We start from the raw sequence: 22,119 nt of genomic DNA on the forward strand, positions 1-22,119 counted from the left end.
ACTGGTCTCATGACTGTTTTGCTTACAACTATATTTATAGGTCAAAGATATCTGGGCATCTTTGTACTTTGTAAGTACTTTGTGAGTTGGAAAGCAGTGACTTTTGGGCTCCTTATAGAATTATGACCTGGTAAAGGTATAGCAGTAATAATACAACAAACAAAAAGAACTCAGAGAGATCAATCTTTAGGAAAAACTGTGCAATGATGAAACTCTCCATCTCAGAACTGAGAGGTCAGTTGTATATGATTCTAATCTAGCCTTCCGAGGCCTCAGAGAGACACTGAGATGGCATGTTCCTATATCCTCAGTGTCTGCAGAACATGTATCCACTTATTTGGTCCAGTCTTCTCCCAGCCTCCCCATACAAATGAGCTGCTGAGTAGATGCTTTATGGTGATTGCCCTCTGTTAAGTGACAATAACAAAATACTGATTCATCCAACAAATGAACGTTTTAACAACCCTAAGTGCCTCCAATTTCCACATGCCAAACAGAATAGACCCTATTGCCAGCTAATTTGAAAATTTACACTCCAGCTTTTAGTTTAAGATTCTCAACTTTGTTGCCATTCCATCATACAGAAGCAGTTTTGGTATCCTGAAGCTGGAGCAAAATGCGACAAAGTGAAGAAGTTCCTACTGACTGGGCACACAGTCAAATGCATGTCACCAAGACTGGGGGTTCAGTCACATGCTGTTCTTCTTTGATTAAAAAACTCATTAATCTGACTATCATAAAGGCAGATCCTCAGTGTTTTCTGTTTTTACCTTATGGGTTCACACATAGTAACTTTTGTAGACCCAGCTAATTCTGAAACTTAAGTATCCACAAGATCAAAGCAGAAACATTTAAGTCTGTTTTACAAACTTGCTCACCCTTCTGTATAGTTTACAGACTGAAATAGAGAAGGACTATGGGAGGGGAAAGTGGTAGCAGCTTAGTCTTAAAGACTTTTAAGTTGGAACAAAATAGCCTATCCCTGCAGTACATCTGACTTGCCTATGGAAAGGGAAAAAAGATACATTAGTGCTTTTGACACAATATTTTGGGGTAGGATATACAGTAAAATGATTATAACCATGGTCTCTGGAGACAGATGACTCAGGTTGAAATCCTGACTCCAGTTACTTGTGTGTGCTCTTGAGCAAGTTTGTTCCCTCAGTTTTCTCAGCTATTATGTGAGATAATAATAGTATGTATGTCTTAAAATTGTTGAGGATTAAACAAGTTAATACATGTAAACACAGTTACATACTCAGTACCTGTAAGCTACAATTATTTACTTTTAAAAGTGACATACAGCAGGTAAGAGGTTAGTGTAGTCATACATTAATGAGGTTACTAAAAACATTTTCAAAACCTTCTACCACGCCGCCACAGACAGTATAATTGAAGGGTGATATCAATAGCATCAGAGAATCAAGTAATGGGATACTGATAGGGACAGCATTGTGAGACTATGAAAGGAATCTCTATAGACTTCAAGATGAGAATTTAAAAATGTTAAATTACCTCCCTAGCATATATGGTTACTATAGCCCTATGGCAAAGTATCAGAGTAATTTATGCTTGTAGCCTCATGGGCTCATTAATATATAGCAGATGTGCTTTACTTACCAAGCTCTGGTTGTCTGGCAGCATGACAATGATCTGTGCGTTATGATCCCAAATCATTCGCCAGAAATCTTTCGTAGTATGTGGCAGAGGATGCTGAGTTATAATAAATTCATTGCTCCTATAATAGCCCTTCAGTTGGGAAGACAAAAAAAAATCAGTGAATATGAATGTTTTATTCTAACTTTGTGGTAGTAAAATATATTCGTGAAATAAGATAGCATTGTTTTGACTACACTAAAATAATTGAGAAAGGCATTCAGTACATTTGGCTAATTTTTAGATGTACTTCTGCTAGCATTGTGCAGACAATTTTCTCTCCATGTGCAGTTCACTTCTAGTTACCCCTGCTGTTTTCACTTAACAGAAATTTCAACATTTATTCAAAGACAAGATGTGTGAAATTAACAATCAAATTAATTCCTGAAGAAGCATAATGCTTAGTTTAAGCATTTTGTACCCCAAAAGTTTCCAGATACAGAAATCTCTCTACTTTTCATATTACACATTGAGAAATTATTTCAAAAATGACATCAGTCACACAGGTGGTATCTGCTCTTTAACACCTTTCAGTTTAATTGACTTTATTTATAATTAACTGTTGACTCTCACCATGATATAAGAAGCATTAATGTAATCTGTTCCTTTCATTCCAGGCAATGGTGCAAGACCCACTCGAGCACGCTCAGCTATCATATGGAAAAAACAAAAACACCACATTTGCCTTATTATACACACAGAACCAACAGCTCTTTCTGAGATTTGCTTGATGAATAACATATCCTCCTGGCTTCCCTTTCTAAGACTTATCTATATTTTTAAACAAGCTAAAGTGTTATCAGCTGAGGCAGAATGTAAAATGAAATTTTGCTGCACATACCCAGAAGGACCCAGGCATTGTAGGAATACAGTTTTACTGTGGGAGAGATTTTTACAGCAGATCAACAACAGAATACTTTATATGGACATGACATAGGGTTTTAGATAACTTTTGACTCTAATTTGTTATTCCTACAATTATACCAACATATACTCTGCCCTTTTACCAACCCCTTTCTCCATGTCTTTCTGCCCACGATGTTCATTAGAGATAAATCTCCCCAATGATCACCCATGTCTGTGTCTATAGCACGCAGACAGCATCCTCCGCTATGTCCTTAGTTATTTATACAAAGGTCACCACCAGTCAACAGTGCCTTGATCTCAATAGCCACAGTAACTGAATAATGTGGTTCTAGTTGTACAGATTAATCCAAGATTCTAAGTTTTAAAGGAATATTAATGCCATAGCAATTACAGCTTTATTATTTTTTATGTTATAATATTGTAGAAGTGACCCAATTCTTACATTCCAAGGTGAAATGAAGCTGTATTCTATGTCAGATAGATGCAGCAACTTGCTGACACTGATAGCCACCTCTCCCAGTTTCATTAAACTACCTTAGTTGAATAAGCATAACATTTTCCCTTTTGGTAGTACCAGGTAAGAGGCTGGTATAAAGTCATATATTAATGAGGTTACTAAAAGGACATTTTCAAAACCTTCTACCATATGGCCACGTACAGTACAATTGAAGGGTGCTATCACAATAGCATCAGAGTAGTGGCTGTCTCTGTACATAACATACAATCCAGTATAAAAGATCACTAACAAACTGATTTTAAAGGCTTACATGGCACAACTGAAGAGTTTCTGTTCTTTTCTTTGTTACACTCTTTCTGAGCACTAAAACATTCCACATATTTTGCATTACATTGTGTGACCAACTGAAAAAGAAAAAACATTTTAGTCTTCATTCAGAGATACAATTGATAGCATTTGCTTGATGCTTTGGCAAAAATCCCAATCAGATTACTGATAAAGAAGACCATTTTTGTGCCACAAAGAACCTTTTAAGACACAGGGTCTTGCTTTCTTGCCCAGGCTGGAGTGCAGTGGCATGATCGTAGCTCACTGTAACTGTGATCCTCCCACCTCAGCTTCCTGAGTAGCTAGGACCACAGGTGCATCAGCAGAACCAGCTAATTTTTAAAACTGCTTATAGAATTGGGCTCTTCCTGTGTTGCCCAGTCTGCTCTAGGAGTACAGGTGTAATCTACCATGCCCAGCCCCAGAGAACACTCTTGTGCTTTCCTAGTGGTACTTCTCTCAGTGACCTTGATTTTATCTTTCTTATTTCTACTATCAGGCCCTAAACAGGTACTGTGTGCAATACATATTTATAGAACTATGTGGATTCTTCTGTTATGTGATGTCACTGCTGCTGTGAATTTTTTTCTGTGACTCCTCACTGGCATAAAAGACCCAAGTGAGTCTACATTAAAAAAGATTGCCTAATGCTATTTATTACGAGCTAATCATGTTTCTTGAAGATAAAGAAGTACTTAACCAGTTCTCAGTGCATTTCTGTTGAACTGAACTAACATTGTTCTGAGGCTGTTATAAGTAACCAGCCCAGTAGTTTGGTTATTATTCCTGTTTATGTAGCTTGGTTGAACCATTTTGTCAATCATATTTTTTGGGGGGCTGGCATCCATCTTAATGGAGTACATGAGATCAGTGTTCTCCTCCAGATGCTTTAGTAAAACTCATGGTCCCTGGATATAATTTTCATTTTCAAATTTGATTCTTTTCATCTTGAGCTCTAAAATGGTTAGTGCCTGTAAAAGAACCAACTACCTGGTCGCATTTCTTTTTTTTTTTTTTTAAGATGGAGTCTCGCTCTGTCGCCCAGGCTGGAGTGCAGTATCGTGATCTTGGCTCACTGCAAGCTCTGCCTACCAGGTTCACGCCATTCTCCTGCCTCAGCCCCCCGAGTAGCTGGGACTACAGGTACCTGCCACCACGCCCAGCTAATTTTTTATATTTTTAGTAGAGACGGGGTTTCACCATGTTAGTCAGGATGGTCTCAATCTCCTGACCTCGTGATCCGCCCACCTCAGCCTCCCAAAGTGCTGGGATTACAGGTGTGAGCCACCACGCCCAGCTGCATTTCTTAAATGAAGTTTTAAAGTATGTATAAAAAAAAATTGAAGAAATGAAAAAGGCAGAATTTAAGAAATGTTGGTACTTAATATTTTGTAAGAATTCATGTTAAACATTTAAAATAATACACTGTGTCCTCATTATTAATTACCTTATGGTTTTATAGTAGTTAGAATGTTAATTGGGAGCTAAAAATTTTAAATTACTTTTATGATTGAACTCAGTGAAATTAAACTATTTTTCATTTCATATCACTTGGTATAATTTGCTTGGCAGTCTCATTTCTTCAGCTGAGATTCAGATGAAAGTTTCAGAGTCTATGGAAAGTTTTACCACGAAAACTAAAACTGTAGATTCATCTCATTCTTTGAATCTTGATACAAAGGAAGAAACTATTTACATACAAAACAATGTGCAAAACAGAATTTAAAAGACAAAGATAAATAGGAAAGCACTTGGTAACTGGAGAGGCAATGTTTCAAAGTTAGAAGCAATTTTGATTTGTTATCAGATGACTGAGCCTTAATTATTTTAATAGTCCTTATAATCTCTCTTTTTCACCTTCACTTCAGTCAATTCCATATAAACCTTAACCGCTTTTAAGCTTCTTCATGTCCCTATCAAAGAAAAAGAACAACCATTTAGGAAAAGTTAACTTTTCTCTAATATTGTTTAGTAATTCTTTTGAAATTTCTAAATTATCTTCTGAAATAGTTTTGAAATAGGCATATTTTAGGACAATATGTCTACAAGTAATCATTCTTAATAATTAAGGTAAGATAGATTAGTTCAGAAAAAATACAGAGGATATTTTTTGGACTAAATGAGTGACTCTAAAGTACTATGTCATTATGGCCAGGGGCTGATGTTTACGTTCAGATAAAGTAATAAATTGCTCAGAAGAAAATACAACACTGTATATCTACTTGAACACCAACAATTCATACATGGTCAAAATCGTATTTTCTTTTGCATCACATTGAAGGAGTACAAGGAATACAAACAGTAATCCATTTCAGTGCATAGATTAATGCAAAGAAGACATAACCCCCAAACTCAAGGCATTTAAAACATTTTCTTGCTTTATGCCAAAGAAACTTATTCAAAGCACTACCTTGAATTGCTTTTCCAGTCGTGTCTTTCCTCCTACTCCTGGTATAAGGATGCTGTTAACATAGCTGTGCAGCTGATTTGAAGATACTTCAGTCTCCTTTCCAAGAATGGCTTCCAACAAGGCATCATGGATGAAAATGTACTGCTCCTAAGAGGTACAATACATGGTAGTCACTGAGGGAGAGTTAAGGGTTAGCCAGTCATTCATGAAGTGTACCTTTGGTTTAATTCTGCCCCTAACAGGGACCTCCCAGTGAATTCCTTCAAGCACTTATAGCTAGGTGATTTGCTCCAATACTCACTGTATCAATCCAAACTTACTTTACAGTAGAGACTGTTAAGTTTAGCTCTGTATTCTATACTGTGCCTGGATCACGGTATTCTATACTGTGTTTATTGCTTCAACTCAATAAGCAATCAAGAAATTCTGTTCAATGAAGGGTTTTAGAACCATCCTCTCCTATGTATTTCTCAGGCCAGACAACATGTTTAACTTCCCCTACCGTCTAACACAGCTCTTGAAACAACTGTATCTGTTTCGTAAGTACTTGTGTAGTTATTTAGGAATCCCAACGTTAAGATCCATACAGAAATGGAAAACTATGATCCATAGAATAGTATCATGGTCAGAATGTCTTTTAATACAAACCTGTAAATTACTGCAAGCTCTAAAAGAATGAATCTGTCTCTTCACTAGCATTTAACAAATTTCAGTTACAGCATTTGCCAGAATCTCATGAGGACGTTGGCAGCTACTCCTTACCTCAGTCTGGACGAGGTAGTTACGCTGTGTCCTGATATGCTTCAGGAATCCCAGGACATTAACTGTGCTTTTGTCTTTTATCTGTTGCAGCATGCTGTCTATTACAATATAGGTGCCTGTTCTGCCCACACCAGCGCTGTAAGAAATGAAGACACTCAACTGGCACTTTTGTTTTATCATACTGTTAACTTTGGATTCAAAAAATTACCATCTAAACCCCATTTATTTTATTATTTTTTTTGAGACAGAGTCTCACTCTGTTGCCCAGGCTGGAGTGCAGTGGTGCAATCTCGGTTCACTGCAACCTCCGCCTCCCAGTTCAATTCTTGAGCAATTCTTGAGCCTCAGCCTCCCGAGTAGCTGGGATTACAGATGTGTACCACTACACCCAACTAATTTGTTATCTTTAGTAGAGGTTTCACCATGTTGGCCAGGCTGGTATCGAACGCCTAACCGCAGGTGATCCGCCCACTTTGGCCTCCCAAACTGCTGGGATTACAGGTGTGAGCTACCATGCCCAGCCTAAACTCCACTTAGATAACCTAGTATAGTTGACATGTTATTCACTTAGCATTGCAACGTAAATCACGGAACAAGCGACATCTATTTGAGTACCAAAGTTTAAAACAAACAAAAAAGAGGCAAGAATGCATTTGCAAATGAAATAGAATAAAAGTATTTTTAAACAACCAACTAAAGTCATTTAGTGTAGCTGACAGAAAACAAGCTTTATACAAGGATTTCCCAGTGCTTTTGAAAAGGTATTTTATATGGAACATATAAACTAAAATTTAAAATGAAATCTTTTCATATATACTGTAAATATTGTTATTTAGAAGAACCTTTCAGAAAAGCCATTTACAAAAACACAATGTCTATTGTAGTGTGGAAAGTTCTTGTGCTTAAGGTAATTATTTTTATTAGGATCAGGCTACAATTTTCCTATAAACAATGGGGATTTTGTAATTTTTTTTTTTTTGGGGGGGGGGTCAGGGTCTTGCTCTATCACCCAGGCTGGAGTGCAGTTACATGAACACAGCTCACTGCAGCCTTGACCTACTGGGCTCAAGGGATCCTTCTGTCTCAGCCTCCCATGTAGCTGGGACCACAGGCATATGCCACCATGCTGGCTAATTTTTTTATTTTACTTTTGTAAAATGGGGTCTCATTTTGTTGCCCAGGCTGGTCTCAAATTCCTGGGCTCAAGTGATCCTCCCACCTCAGCCTCCCAAAGTGCTGGAATTACGGGTGTTGGCCTCCATGCCTGGCTGATATTATTAATAAGATGATTTTATAAAAACTAGAGATTGATCTAGTTTTTAAAAAATCACAGAAGCAGCAGATGATTTCTTAATGTTACAGGAATACAGCCTCTTTAAGACTATGGCAGGTCTTATCCATCCCAGTTTCCAGTGGAAGATTCAGCTTCTAAGTGAAAGCAGTAGCAGTCATTGTGGTCCAAGGTCAGTGAGGCCTAAGTCCCCGGCCCCATCTATTTCACATGTTGAATCCCAGGCCCTACCTGCAGTGCACCAACACAGGGCCCATTTCTGGCATCCGAGCTGCTGAGGATCTCCTCACGAAAGTCAGTACTGGAAGGGCATACTCGGGAACTCCCATGTCAGGCCACTGCGTATAGTGATACTGGATCACTACCCTTTCATTCTGACGACCCTTGGGATTTCCCTTCTGACCCTATGAGAAAAGTGAAAAAAGATGTCTTTAAGGTGAGGGGTGGACATTCTGGAAAAAAATAATGTAAGGGTGTCAGGACACATGACCACTGATCACATTCACCCTAATCACTGTTCCCAGGCTAGTTTATTCCCTCTTGTAGCCAACTTTCATGCCATTAAATGGAGACTTTATCAAGCTGGATATGAAGTGTCACTATCACTTAGAAGACTGTTTAAGATTGTACTAAGAATGAACATTTAGTATTTAGTATCAGTTTTTTTTGGATTTGGAACTATCCAAAGCACTTTTAATTTTCCTGCAAGGCCTCCATTTCCTGACTTTCTGCCCCCAAGTTCAGATCTTAGTACTTTGCTTTCATGTCTCTGTGGGCTATGATTTCGATTCCTTCTCCACTGTCCAGGCTGGACATTTAGAAGCCAGAATGCTGATTGCTACTGTAAACTATCCAGGAAGTGATGGGAAGATTTTAAGTGTCAAATACTTCTGTCTTTAGAGTCAGAGGCAATGTCTCCTTTATGTGTCACTTTCATAAATGACTTTTTCAGAGTAGTTTTCCTTTGTCTGAACTTTTTACATTTTAACTACTTTAGATGAAATATTTCCCCAAATAGATTACTTGCTATATGATTTATTATCAATACCTCTATAATTTCTAAATTTTGGATGACTCAGGGTCATTAATCCACACTGAAGCTTGAAGGGTGTCTGGTCCTGTGCTATTGTACAAAGGCCCATGATGGCTTTAATTTAATTCTTCTGTTAACTCTCATTTTTCTACTTTTTCCTGTTAGTTTGTAAAACACCTAAAGTTCCTATTTGACTTCTTCCTCTGACTTAAGCTGTTTCTAAAACAAGAGTAAGTCGGCCCTGTTTAAGTACCTGAAATATTCCCATCAGTTGGGCTTTGTAAGTTTTATGCTGTTATTGATCATCTTGAGCCAGCCAGCAGCTCTATTTCATAATAGAGAATACAGATGTATTGCTATGCTACTGATATTCATGTTATTTCTGCCATTTTGGGAAATAAACATAGAAAGGACTGTTAACCTGGGATCACAGATGGGCTTTGGAGCCACTGAAATTTTATATAAAAATGTGAGTAAGTGTGAATATAAATGGAGCAAGGAGGCTACAGTTTTATCACATTTTCCAAAATGTCCAAGATACCAAGAAAAAAAAAAATTATCCCATTGCTGCAAACAACTGCCATACCTACGTTCTGCAGAATAACTACATTTTTAATGAGCATCTATTTATAGTTCTTAATACAGTAGTTTCTCCTTAGATGCAGTTTCACATTCCTGAGGTCAACCACAGTCCAAAAATATTACAGTATTTTAAGAGAAACAGTATATATTCATATAACTTTTATTACAGAATATTATTGTTCTATTTCAGTATTATTGTTAATCTCTTGCTGTGCCTAATTTATAAATTAAATTTTATCATAGATATGTATGTATAGGAAAATACATTGTATAAATAGGCTTCAGTACTACCTGAGGTTTCAAGCATCCACTGGGGGGTCTTGAAACATACCTTCCACAATTAAGGGGAATTGCTGTACTGCTGTGATGATTGATCTAGGGTATTTGTTGTGACAGTGGATTTTGAAAAAGAAACAGATAACCTGAAAACAGTACTTCCACAAAATGTGATTCTCAGGGTATTAGTAGTTCTATAGAAAAGGGTATTATTGTTAACACCAGTGCTCTGGTCACTTACGTTCACTGTAAATTTCTAAAATGGTGGGGAGATATATATTATGTAGCATTCATTTCCCATTCTTGAACAGCAGAATCTGCTGTTTACAAGAATCTTATAGGACAAGTATTCCTTGGAACACACTTTGGGAAACAATTCTTTATATCTGTCAGAAAATTGGAATAAAAAAGCTAAATCAAACAGATGCTGCCATATATGCTGAGTATTACCAAAACCTAAGAGGATGATTTTTTTAAAAATGAAGGCTGTTCATGTAGAGATTAAAGAGCTCAATCAGGCCAGTTAAATTCTATTATATGCTTTGCCAATACCTTTCACACCATACACTGATGTCAAATCAAAAGAGTTATGAAAAAATGTTTTAAAATACTTTTAGAAACAAAGTTGGTTATGAGATTTGGCCTTGGTTGCACAGTAATTTTCATACAAGCATAAAAGGAGGTGTCCTGGCAGCCTACCCAATTCATTCCATACCTTTTTCACTTTTGTATTTCTGACTGAAAAACGACGAACAGTGTAGCAGGCATGTACTTTTGTGCTCTTCAGCGTGACAATAATGTTTCCATACTCCTCACTATTCTCTGTTGGCCAATACTGATCACATTTTCGCTGCAGAAAGAAAAAAGTTGTAAAGTATAACTGCAATCTGTGTCACAATTCTGTTGATAATGTAATTTCAAATGTCAATGTTAAAACACAGGTGAGATTGCCATTTGACTGAAAAAGGAATACATGAGTTGAACTGCTTAAAGGCAGGTGTGACCTCTGACAAGGCTGATGGCTTGGGATGTGAGAAATGGGCGTAGTATTTATGATCACCTTTCAATATATAATGCATTTTTAAAAAGGACCAAGAAAGAAACCTCTATGACCTGTAAGAAATGTGGGTAGGGTTTGTTATAAAGGGAGCTTAAGTATCATTTGGAAGGCTGGGTTGGATTCATGGAAGGTTCTCTTCTGACTGTGAGACTCTTCTAGTTGTAACTTGGATCACCAAAAATAAAACAGGGACTCCACAACATGAAGCAGTGGTGATTTTGAGCAGGGAACCTGAAGCGTAGCTTCTTTTATTTATTTATTTTTTTGTTTTTAATTTTTAATTTTTAGTTTTGGGGTACATGTGCAAGATTTGCAGGTTTGTTATGTAGGTAATCATGTGCCATAGTGGTTGGCTGCACCTGTCAACCCAGTGTGGTGATTCCTTGAAGTGTAGCTTTTATTCCAGCCTAAATTAGCATCATCTAATGTAAACTCATAATCCAATAAATTCTACAGCATTAATCATTTTTTAAAAAGGTCCTCTTAATGAAGGTCAAACTGTTTAGGCAATTTTTGCTTCTGCCAATCTTAACTATTAGTAGTTCCTTGTTTACACCATGCTTCTTTCAACTTCCCTGCTTACTGTTCTGTCTGTCCCCTGTACTTAGAACACCCTTTCCTTCTCTTTTTAGCCTGTGTAATTCCTCCTAATCATTGTTGAAGTCTCATCTCAAGTATTAGCTCCTTTAAAAAATCTCTGTACAGAGGAATGTACAGAGGATACATTGATAATTTTGCAGCATTCCACTCATCTCTATCATCACATTTACTCTTATAATGCCTTAAGCTCTCTTTCCTACTGAATCATAAGCAAAGTAGAGCAGAAAGAACACTTTTAATTTCCATAGCTCTTTATACCTTGTCAGGTTCCTACCCTAAAGCAAGTATTCCACAAGTATTTTTTGAATGAAGGTGCATTATTAAGGTAGTGAGTCAAGAGGCTCTTACTCTTCCTTTTTCCACAAGGTTCGTAATCATCACAATGATTCCAGTGTTTTGTTCCCAAATCATCCTCCAGAAATCTTCAAATGTAGACTTCAAAGGTCCTTGGGTGGCAATGTAGGCTTTTGCTTTGTTGTAACCCTTCAAAATGACACAGCACAAAGTAAGATGAAAGCTGTATCACAGAGGACCAGTAAATAATTCAAATGCTTTCCATATTGAATGGGCTTTGTTTTCAGTGAAAGCTCTGTACAGTGTTAAAATACATTAAACAGTTTGTGCTGCAGTCTTCAATTTCCAGAAACAGGTTTATAATAACAGTTCTGACTTACATCAACATAGTTTGCATTAATGTAGTCGCTGTGCTTAGAGTCTTTTCCTGGTAAAGGTCTTAACTTCACCCTACTGTGATCATCTATAGAAGATAAGAAAAAACAAAGCAGAAATAAAATGTGTAATTCAGAAACTAGCACCATTCTAAAGCACAACACAAGGCAATCAGGAAACATGATATCTCCCAAGGTAGTCTGAGAAAACTTTTGGCAGAACCTAAATAGAGCAAACCCATCCCAAAATATAGAGCCACTCCTACATCTCCTGCTCTTAGGATGCAAACTCATGTAAAACCATTACAAATTGTGGTCCTCCAAAATTTCCTTATTCTGTATTTTAAAGCCAAGTTCAAAGGGCTTTGATTATGCCCTATGCCCGTGTTCCCTCCCCGTTAATACAAATATAAAAGGGTGACTGATCTATCAAATCCAAAACATGTATTAATAGTTTCAGGCAATTCCATTGCTAATTCACTTGGATTCCCTGCTACCGTAACAGAACCTAAGTAATTGAGGAAACCAGAGCTTTTGTTAAGAGTAATCTCATCATAGGAATCTGAAGTTAATGTTCAGATTTTAGGATCCACTCAACCTCAGTTAATGAACGAAAGTTGGTAGGGAGGTGATGCATGATATGTGTATCTAGTTGCCCAACACAGTGAGCTTGCTTTTTTTAGGATAGCAAAATAAGTAGAAGGAAGCTGAGGTCATAATTTTATTTTCCCTAGGTAGAAACAGAATGGGCGAAACCCAATTTATGTTTCTGTTTATAGTCATTATCATAAAAGTCTAGTTGAAAAAGAAGTCCAATGAGTGGATCAGCATATGCATTACTGACCTCAGAATATATTAAGCAATTTTTGAGCGCCCTCTATGTTTTTGGAACTGTGAACTGCTTTTGTTGTTCTGACAAACTTTCAGTTTAGAGTTGACATGAAACAGGTATTGCTTGATATAAACAGGCCCCAAAGGAAAAATTTCTAAGGCATCTGGATCCAAACTGTTATGCCTTAGTAGCCATTAACTGTATATTGTTATTTCTTAGACTGACAAATAAGACATTAATAGATCAATTTGGGAGGTGATTTGGTGATATCCACATATACCTTGAAAGTTGTGATGAATCTGAGAGAAGATTTTTCATACATCATGTTTCTGGCTCATTCACAGTCTGATTTTACTTGTTTCTATTATATTTCTATGCTATTCTTAGCTATGTAAAGGCATTAATATAGGGGTAGATGAAGCAGGCAATGTGCCCAGAATCTGGCCAAGAGAACACCAAAACCTAACAACTCCCTGAATGTTTAAAAATAAAATTACATCTAATTTGAAATTGTGAAAGTAAAATCACAAATGAAGTTGTGGAAGTACAGTTCACATTTAACCGGAGATGATGGTTTTCTAGCAAAACACCATGACCTTTGGGCACATCACACATTAGTTGCTTTGATTTTCTCCTCCTTTTCTGCCACTTTTACCAAGGCAGTAAGAATACTTTTACCAAGGCAGTAAGAATACTTTTACCAAGGCAGTAAGTAACGTTTGCCATTAGAAGTAAAGGATACTGTGGTGGAGAGAATGGTGTGTGTGTGTGTGTGTGTGTGTGTGTATGTATAAGGCACAGATGTGTATATATCCTTGCCTGATTTCTCTGGTTAGAAAGGAGGTATATCTGGATAGACAAATCCTCATAGTCACAGCAGTGGTGAGCCTTGATTGAGTTGGCCAACAAATACTGCCAAAGTCAATCCAAAGACTGGGGAGAGGTTTGACTTTCTTCCTTGTTCTCCCCTGCCTTTTTAAACCAGTTCATTTTTTCAGAAAAGTAGAACAAACAATCCTATTCAAAAGTAAGCTGTAGTTTTTGTAACATTTTATTTAGAAGTAAAACTACCTTTGTTTATAGAGGACATCGTGTATATAGAAATTCAAGGAATCAACCAAAAATAACTACTAGAAAAGATGGATTCAGCAAGGTTGTAGGATACAACCTACAACTGTATTCATATACACTAGCAATGAGCAATCCAAAAATAAAACTAAGTAAACAATTTCATTTACATTAGCATCAAATGGAATAAAATACTTAGGAATAAATTTAACAAAAGCAGCACAATAGTACAATTCAGAAACAACTGTGGAAAGAATAGCCAAAACAATCTTGAAAAAGAGGAACAGTTTTAGAGAACTCACATTAAGAAAGTGAAAAGACAATGCACAGAATGAGAAAATAGTTGCAAACTGTATATTCAATAAATGATCTGTATCCAGAATATGTAAAGAACTCTTACAACTCAACGAAAGACAAAAGCCAGCCAGTTAAAAAATGGTACAGGATCTGATTAGACATTTCTCCAAACAAGTTATACAAATGACCAATAAGCATGAAAAGATGCTCAACACCACTAATAACTGGGGAGATGCAGATCGAAACTATAATAGGATACCACTTCATACCCGTTAGGAAGGCTATTTTTTTTTTTTTAATAGTAAAAGTTGGTGAGGATGTGGAAACGTTGGACCCTTTATATATTGTTGGTGGGAATGTAAAATGAATAGCCACTTTGGAAAAGAGTTTGATAGTTCCTCAAAATTTTAAACATAGAATTATCATATAATCTAGCAATTGTACTCCTAGGTATACACCAAAAAGAACTGAAAATATCTGTCTACATAAAGACTTGTACATGAATGTTCATAGCAGTATCATTCATACTAGCTGAGAAGTGGAAAAGAAACAAATGTCCATCAAATGATGAATAGACAAAATCCTGTATATCCACACGTTAGAGTATTATTCAGCCATAAAAGGGAATGAAGTACTGATATATGGTACAACATGGATGAATGCTGAAATCATTGTGCTAAATTAAAGAAGCCAGACACAAAGGGTCACATATAGTATGAATCTATTTATATGAAATGTCCAGAATATGCAAAACCACAGAGACAAAAAATAGATACAGGGTTTTTAAGTGCTGGAGAGAAGGAAGAACTGGGAGTGCCTGCTAACAGGTTTCTTGCTGAGGTGCAAAAAATGTTCTAAAATTAGATTGTGGTGATGATCATACAACTCTGTGAATGAATATACTAAAACCTCACTGAGTTGTATTCTTTAGGTAATTTTTTTTGGAGACAAGGTCTTGCTCTGTTCCCCAGGCTGGAGTGCAGTGGCACAGTCTTGGCTCACAGCAACCTCTACCTCCTGGGCTCAAGTGATTCTTGTGTTCTTGTGCCTCTCCAGTAGCTGGGACTACAGGCGCATGCCACCACACCGCATTAACTTTAGTATTTTTTTTTTTCCAGAGTCTCGCTCTGTCGCCCAGGCTGGAGTGCAGTGGTACGATCTTGGCTCACTGCAAGCTCCGCCTCCTGGGTTCACGTCATTCTCCTGCCTCAGCCTCCTGAGCAGCTGGGACTACAGGCGCCTGCCATCACGCCTGGCTAATTTTTTGTATTTTTAGTGGAGACAGGGTTTCACCGTGTTAGCCAGGATGGTCTCGATCTCTTGACCTCGTGATCCGCCTGCCTCGGCCTCCCAAAGTGCTGGGATTACAGGCGTGAGCCACTGTGCCCGGCCAACTTTAGTATTTTTTGTAGAGACAGGGTTTACCCATGTTGGCCAGGCTGGTGTTGCACTCCTGGCCTCAAGTGGTCCACCTGCCTCGGTTTCCGAAAGTGTTGGGACTAAACAGGCGCGAGCCACTGTGCCCGGCCTTAAATGGGTAAATTTCATATGGTATGTGAATTATATTTCACTAAAACTTTAAGAAAATATTATACAGTAGTGTTCAAATTTTAAGAGGTCCAATTTAAATGCACTGTTATATACAATTCTATGTAATGTAGTCCTTACCATAATTTAACTATAAATATCTATGCCCCTACCCTTAGTATCAAAGCATATATTATATGCCAGTGAGCCAAGCCCCACATGTCTATGAAATGTGGTCTTCTAGCCATAGAAGTAGCTTGTGCTCCTAGGGTATTCCTTGAGGCTCTGTATGAAGAATGTCCATTTGTTTGAGTCCCTAACCTACAGAATATTCCTGACCATGGAAATGTGATAGATAGGGGTAAGCACATGGACCAACAGGCCTGGAGGCTCATCATTTAAGGTACAAACCAATTATGTAGTTTTTGAAAGAATGCTTTGAAATTCAGCTTGCTTGATTCAATTCCCAATATTTTCATTCATATTAAAATATTTGGCCCCTTACTATCACACTGGTCTTTTAAGTGTGTGTGTGTGTGTGTGTGTGTGAAATTTGGCCCTTACAGGTTAAAAACAATGTCAGTATAACCAAGTGACATTCAAATTTTGGCTCCCAACATCTGATATGACATCACTTCATGTGAAAATAGTGAACCTCCAAACATTTTCTTTCAGTCACCTTATTAAGCTCTCTGAGCTCTGACAGCCTAATGAAAGGCTAAGGGGGAAGAAAATGTCCCTACTTCTACACTGTTGAAGATGGGCTAATGAGAGGTTAGCTTGCAAGTATCATTCTTTCTTGGCATCCTGCTTCTGATTGCTTGGCTTTCCGCTTATACCCAGCATGAAAATTTAATTTCCTCACAGTTGAAGATAGTTTAAAGTTTATTACTCACATGCTAAAATGTTGATGTATCTGTTTTTGTGCTTGTTTTCTGGATGATTGGAATGTTCTGCAGTGATGTTCATATCAGCAGTACAGCGCTGGACCTCCTAGTGAAGAAAACAGCATGATTATAGACACAGGTTAGAAGCAAAGGAACACCATATACATTTAAAGGCATAAAGTGTTTACTTACTCCCTAGCCACAGCCACCATTACCTCCCCAATCCCAACTTTGGATATAATTATTGATATAACAAGTTTATGAAGAATGTGAAGGTATAAAGATTTCATTCTTTACCATTTCATCAATCATCTACTTTATTCTCGATTTTGACCTAGTCCCTGGGATGTTAAACAATATCTCTTTTTGAATACATCACAGTCTGTGGTGAGAAAAATATTCAAAAAAATAGTCAACCATGATGAACAGAAAAGAGGTCTGATAAAGCTCTGATGGGAGCACAGAACAGAGGAAGGCTTTAGACGGGTGAAAAAACTTACCGGAGTCTTAAAAAGGCTTTAGACAGGTGAAAAAATTTACCGGAGTCTTAAAGGAAGAAAGGGAATTTCTAAGAAGTATAATCTCTACCATGATTTGCAATATGCTTAGAGGCCTTACAGCCTCATTTTATCATTGTGAGGGTGCACTGACTTTAAAGACTCAGTGCTGAAATAACCCTAATAATAGCCCAACTAATGGTTATATCTCATATATACAGTTTTGACAAATTATTTGTGAACTCATTAATTTTAAAAGTTATCCTTCTTTGGAAAAATAGCAGTAGCAGAAATAATGCTGTTATCCTACCTTGGCCGTGGATATAAACATCATCTCTTAGCCTAATACAACGTTGCTGAAAAGCCAAATTTTTCTATACTATATGCTTCAAACCCAAGAAAGTACTGGAGCTAACTAGTAAGGGAAGTCATTAGCAGTGCACAGCTGCTACAAGGAGCCTGAGCAAAGTAACACAACATTATCAGGAGAAATGTTTTACACAGAACAGATGTAGCAGAGTTTAGAAGCATGCAGACTTTTTTTCACAAAGGAGTTGCCTAGCAATTCTGGATGTTTTCCATAGTATTTACATTAAACATAATGAAAACAATGAACTGGGTTGTCTTTTATTTTCACAAAGTACGGCCCAGGGAGAAGTACACTTCTTCTCTAGAAGGAGGAAGTTACTGTACTCAAAGAATTTAAGGTATAAAAGCAAAGAGTTTCTATCTGTTGAAAGAAACAGTATTCAATGACTTTCCAATTGTTTGACACTGTAAATTGAAGTTTCCATAATTATAGTCCTTCCCAGCTGTCCATTAAAAAAAAAAAAAAAGCCCACAGGCATTAATTCAATCCACCTTTTGGGGAAAGTGTGCTTCATGACAGTTTCTACCCATTCCTTACTCTTACTAAACTCCAATATTTTCTGTTCTAACATAGTTTATAACCTATGGTTTGGAAAACATTGGTTTAAGGAGCTTTAAGGCCATCCTTTGGCTCTTCCCTAAAATGAGATAATAAAGGGTGATCACAAATCAGTCTACATAAGAACATGAGCAATGCCAGCCAAACTTAGAATATTGGGGGGACCTGCCTTTTGAAACTGCCTTATAAGACCTGAGGCATGCTCTTTTGAAGAGTTTCAAGGGCAGACAACTTTTGAAAATGGATTTGAAACAAGTTATTCTTTTGTTTTCAGGTTTTGAAGGTCACACCTTTGGCATGTACTTCTTCAGGGTTGAGTTGTTCAGCTATCTTATGCTGAGAGATTGTGGCTTTTAGTACCTTAGTCTGAGATTTACTTTGTTTATTGATTTTTTTTCCTGTTGTATAGATCTGACCACCCTAGGTGTGGACTGAAGTTGGAGCCTCTTTTCTAATATAATGCAATTGACCAAGACTGCTTGGGAGCAGCTGTCAGTATTGTTTAAAGCTGCCATTCAATATGGCCAATCAAACTTTTTGTTATCTAAAACCCCTTATCTGATCTGTTGCCTCTATTTCACTTTTCCAATGATATGAATGACAGAAACAAAAAATCGTAATAAATATTGTCAAATCTAATTTTATTAGAACCCATGGGGTTTGCCTGAGGTCTTCTAATTTTGTCATGTAGATAATAATGTCATTTGTAATTCCTTGCAGTACTGCCTGGCTCATTTAGATGCTGATAATGTCATCTGATCCTGGAATGGCTTTTCTCCATCACAACTGCCATTTCAACATTAACATGATTTTAATAGGTGTTAAAAACCCTTTAAAGAGACACTGGCCAATGGAGTAGGCATTGTAAATTTACCTCTTCAGAACTCTGATAGTTTAAGCTTGTTTATATTTTACTCTCTATATAACAAAGCTAGAATTCTCAAAAAGAACAGTTTGAATCTTTACAGGCACATAAGCATAGGAGAAGGCCAACAGAAAACAGGTTTAAAATAAAGCAAAATATCAAAGACTGAACAAACCCTAAAATTTGATATACCGAGAATTTTAGGGAGGTGACGTAGGCTAAATCACTTCCTACCTAGAGTCATTGATGCAAGAGGCTGTTTAAAGAGCACTTAAAGACCTACTGTCCTACTATACTGTGGCTCTATTCAAAAAAATAATGCAATAAAACATCTAGAAATCCTTCAGATTTCTCAGTTCCAAAAAGGTAGCTGAGAATAAATTATTTGGATCTGGTTACCAAGTATTAGACCAAGTAGGGGTAACATTCTTAGTGCCTCAGTTCAGGCAGCCTACAATTGTGGTAAAGAGACTGTTCTACAGAAGACTGATGGGTTTAGGCCATGGTAGTGACCCAGTGCATGTACAGTGTCGGACACAGAACTGGCCTTTGACAGGTGCTGGTTACACTGCAACTTTCAGCCCCTACTCTCTTCTGCTCAGGGTATAAATTGCTGCCAGACTGATTTTCTTCAAACGCTGTGCTGACTTTATTATTCCCTTCCTCAGAAATGTGTGGAGCGATTCCACATTCCCTTAGCCAGGCTTTCAAGGTCCCATCTTATCTTCCCCTCCCTTCCCAATCTCAGACAATATTAACTCCATACCCTCTGAAAAGACCATTTGATTTCCTGCTCTTTGCTTTATTGCCATTTACCTCAGTAAGAATGCCTGTTCTCTTCCTCTATCCAAATCCATGTATCTTTATCTAAAATGACTGCATTTGCCCCCTAGAAAACTAACCCATCTTTGGAGAGTATAACACAGCATTATTATCCTGTAGCTGGTCTCTAACGTAAGAATTACTTTTCATGAAATCTGGCTATCTCCCTTTTATCTCCCTCTTCACCAAAATCTTAAACAAGTGTGAGATCTCATAACTGTTTAAAAATGTTTTTCTTATGATATTTAAGACCCAAACTGGCATTTTGTCAAAAGGCTCAGGAAACTAACTTTACAACAAGCTTATCCAACCCATGGCCCATGGGCCACATGTGGCCCAGGATGGCTTTGAAAGCAGCCCAACACAAATTTGTAAACTTTCTTAAAACATTGAGTTTTGTTTGTTGCAATTTTTTTAGCTCATCAGCTGTCATTAGTGTATTTTATGTGTGGCCCAAGACATTTTTTCTTACAATGTGGCCCAGGGAAGCCAAAAGATTGGACAGCCCTGCCTACAGGCTCATTTTCTGACCTCTTGCAGGCAGCAGTGGGTGTAGCATTACACCTCTGACCAGAGACTTCCCTATTATATTTCATCAGCAGCCCTGGACATCTCACTTCATTACCTAAAGTGATTGTGGCCACTGGTCCCTCAGAGCATGGGCTCAGGTGGACAAAGCTTTGTTCTTTTGATTTAAGATGAACCACCAGCCTAAATTTAGCACAACTGGTTAACTGTAATAGAGGCAGTCCCCCAAAGGATCTTGTCAAGAGGCTGTGGACCTTTGGCCTCATCCTGTACTCCTTTAGACTTCTGATTCTCCCGGTCCCTGCCTGTTAATTCTTCCGACTCATGGAGCTTTGAAGTGCCTTCCTTTTGAAACAGTATGCTAGCACTGGTCTTTTGGAAGCCTTCTGCATTATGTTTGTGGGGGCTGAGGAAGGGTCTGTCAATCTTTTAATACTACTCTGGGAAACAACTCCTTGGGAAGGACAGTGAGGTTAAAGTTAGCTCAGGTAGCCAAGGGAATGGTGTCATCCAGCGCTATCATGAGAAAAGGACTGACGTTGTTTCTAGTGACTGCAAATACTGTATGATGCCACTTTTCACGGTCTCTAGAATTTATCTGACAAGAACAAAAAGCTGGCTTACATTACAGCAACACTTCTAGACAAAGAGGCAAAATTACCAGTGAATTGTTTCTCTCATTCGCCAAGCAGTAAAGTTCTGAAACTACGATAGTTATTCACCAAGTTTTTACTTTTGAGATGTTTAAACATGATGGGAGAGAATTTTTGCTGAAATCTCCAATGAAAATACATAGGTGCCTTTCTCCTTTGCACTTCTTCAGAACTTTATGCCTGTACAATAGCACTTATTTTGCTTTGTCCTGTTTCTGTTTTGGTTGCGTACACTCTGGCCTCCCCCAATACCAGACTGAACTCTTTGAGGGCAAGGACTCTAATTCGTATTTGTATCTTATATTATGTCCAGAGAATGGTAGATCATCATCAGTCACTGTTAGATGGGTTGTTTTAGCTCCTCTTAATGTCCAGTTGTTAACTTTTCAATTGTATTTCTCATCATTTTAAGACTAATTTTAGGCCTACATGTTGGATAAGATTTTTATAAGTCACACTCTCAGCTATCTTAGAAGGGTTGAGACCATAAAGATCATGTAATGGGCAGCTAATACTCCTGGTTGGGGGGCGGTTCGTAATTTGGCTGCTCTCCCCACCTTTTTGTATTGTTAAGGCACTGCGGTACAATCAGTGCTAGTCACTTGCAAGCTTGCTTATTTCTCCTTCTGACCTTGGCTCATTACAGGACATTACTTTGGCTTTTTGGTGTTTTTTTTCCTGAGACAGGGTCTTGCTTTGTCGCTCAGGCTGGGGTGCAGTGGTGCAGTCATAGCTCACTGCAGCCTCAACATCCTGGGCTCAAATGATCCTCCTGCCTCAGCCTCTGAAGAGCTAGGACCACAGTTGTGTGTCACCACACCTGGCTAATTAAAATAATTTTTTTTTTTTTTTTTGTAGAGACAGAGTCTTGCTGTGTTGTCCAGGCTGGTTGGGAACTCCTGGTCTCAAGTGATCCTCCCGCCTTGGTCTCCCAAAGTATTGGGATTACAGATGTGAGCCACTGTGGCCCAGGACACTACTTTAATGAGAGTCTGGATGGTGTCAAGGTGAACCATGTCAGTTCAAGTCGGATACCCTGGTCTTAAACCCTGCTGCTGCCATTTCAAAATGCAGCCACCCACAGCCTCAGTTTTCTCATGGGCAGTTCTGTCATCAGTAAAATGGGGACAATAAGATAGCACCTACCTCAGGAAATAGAATGATCCATGCACAGTGCTAACTAGTAAATGCTAGCTATCATTATTCCAGGTAAATGGGTCTGGAAA

The 22,119-nt window shown here is 37.9% G+C and overlaps 1 protein-coding gene across 5 annotated transcripts in view; it reads right to left on the reverse strand.

Annotated features, from left to right (window-relative positions):
* Positions 1-22,119, reverse strand: part of PTPRG (protein tyrosine phosphatase receptor type G) — a 747,615-nt gene that overhangs the window by 18,184 nt on the left and 707,312 nt on the right. For all 5 annotated transcript variants that reach the window (XM_017854227.1, XM_017854230.1, XM_017854229.1 and 2 more), the window contains 10 exons: positions 16,610-16,706; positions 11,996-12,078; positions 11,670-11,804; positions 10,377-10,511; positions 8,002-8,174; positions 6,480-6,615; positions 5,718-5,864; positions 3,291-3,384; positions 2,230-2,306; positions 1,621-1,749 (listed from right to left, as the gene is read on the reverse strand). In XM_017854227.1, coding sequence (XP_017709716.1) covers positions 1,621-1,749; positions 2,230-2,306; positions 3,291-3,384; positions 5,718-5,864; positions 6,480-6,615; positions 8,002-8,174; positions 10,377-10,511; positions 11,670-11,804; positions 11,996-12,078; positions 16,610-16,706 — 1,206 coding nt within the window. The remainder of the gene's footprint in view (positions 1-1,620; positions 1,750-2,229; positions 2,307-3,290; positions 3,385-5,717; positions 5,865-6,479; positions 6,616-8,001; positions 8,175-10,376; positions 10,512-11,669; positions 11,805-11,995; positions 12,079-16,609; positions 16,707-22,119) is intronic.

This window comes from Rhinopithecus bieti, unplaced genomic scaffold (assembly GCF_001698545.2).
Source record: "Rhinopithecus bieti isolate Rb0 unplaced genomic scaffold, ASM169854v2 scaffold_36004, whole genome shotgun sequence".
Classification (NCBI taxonomy): domain Eukaryota; kingdom Metazoa; phylum Chordata; class Mammalia; order Primates; family Cercopithecidae; genus Rhinopithecus; species Rhinopithecus bieti.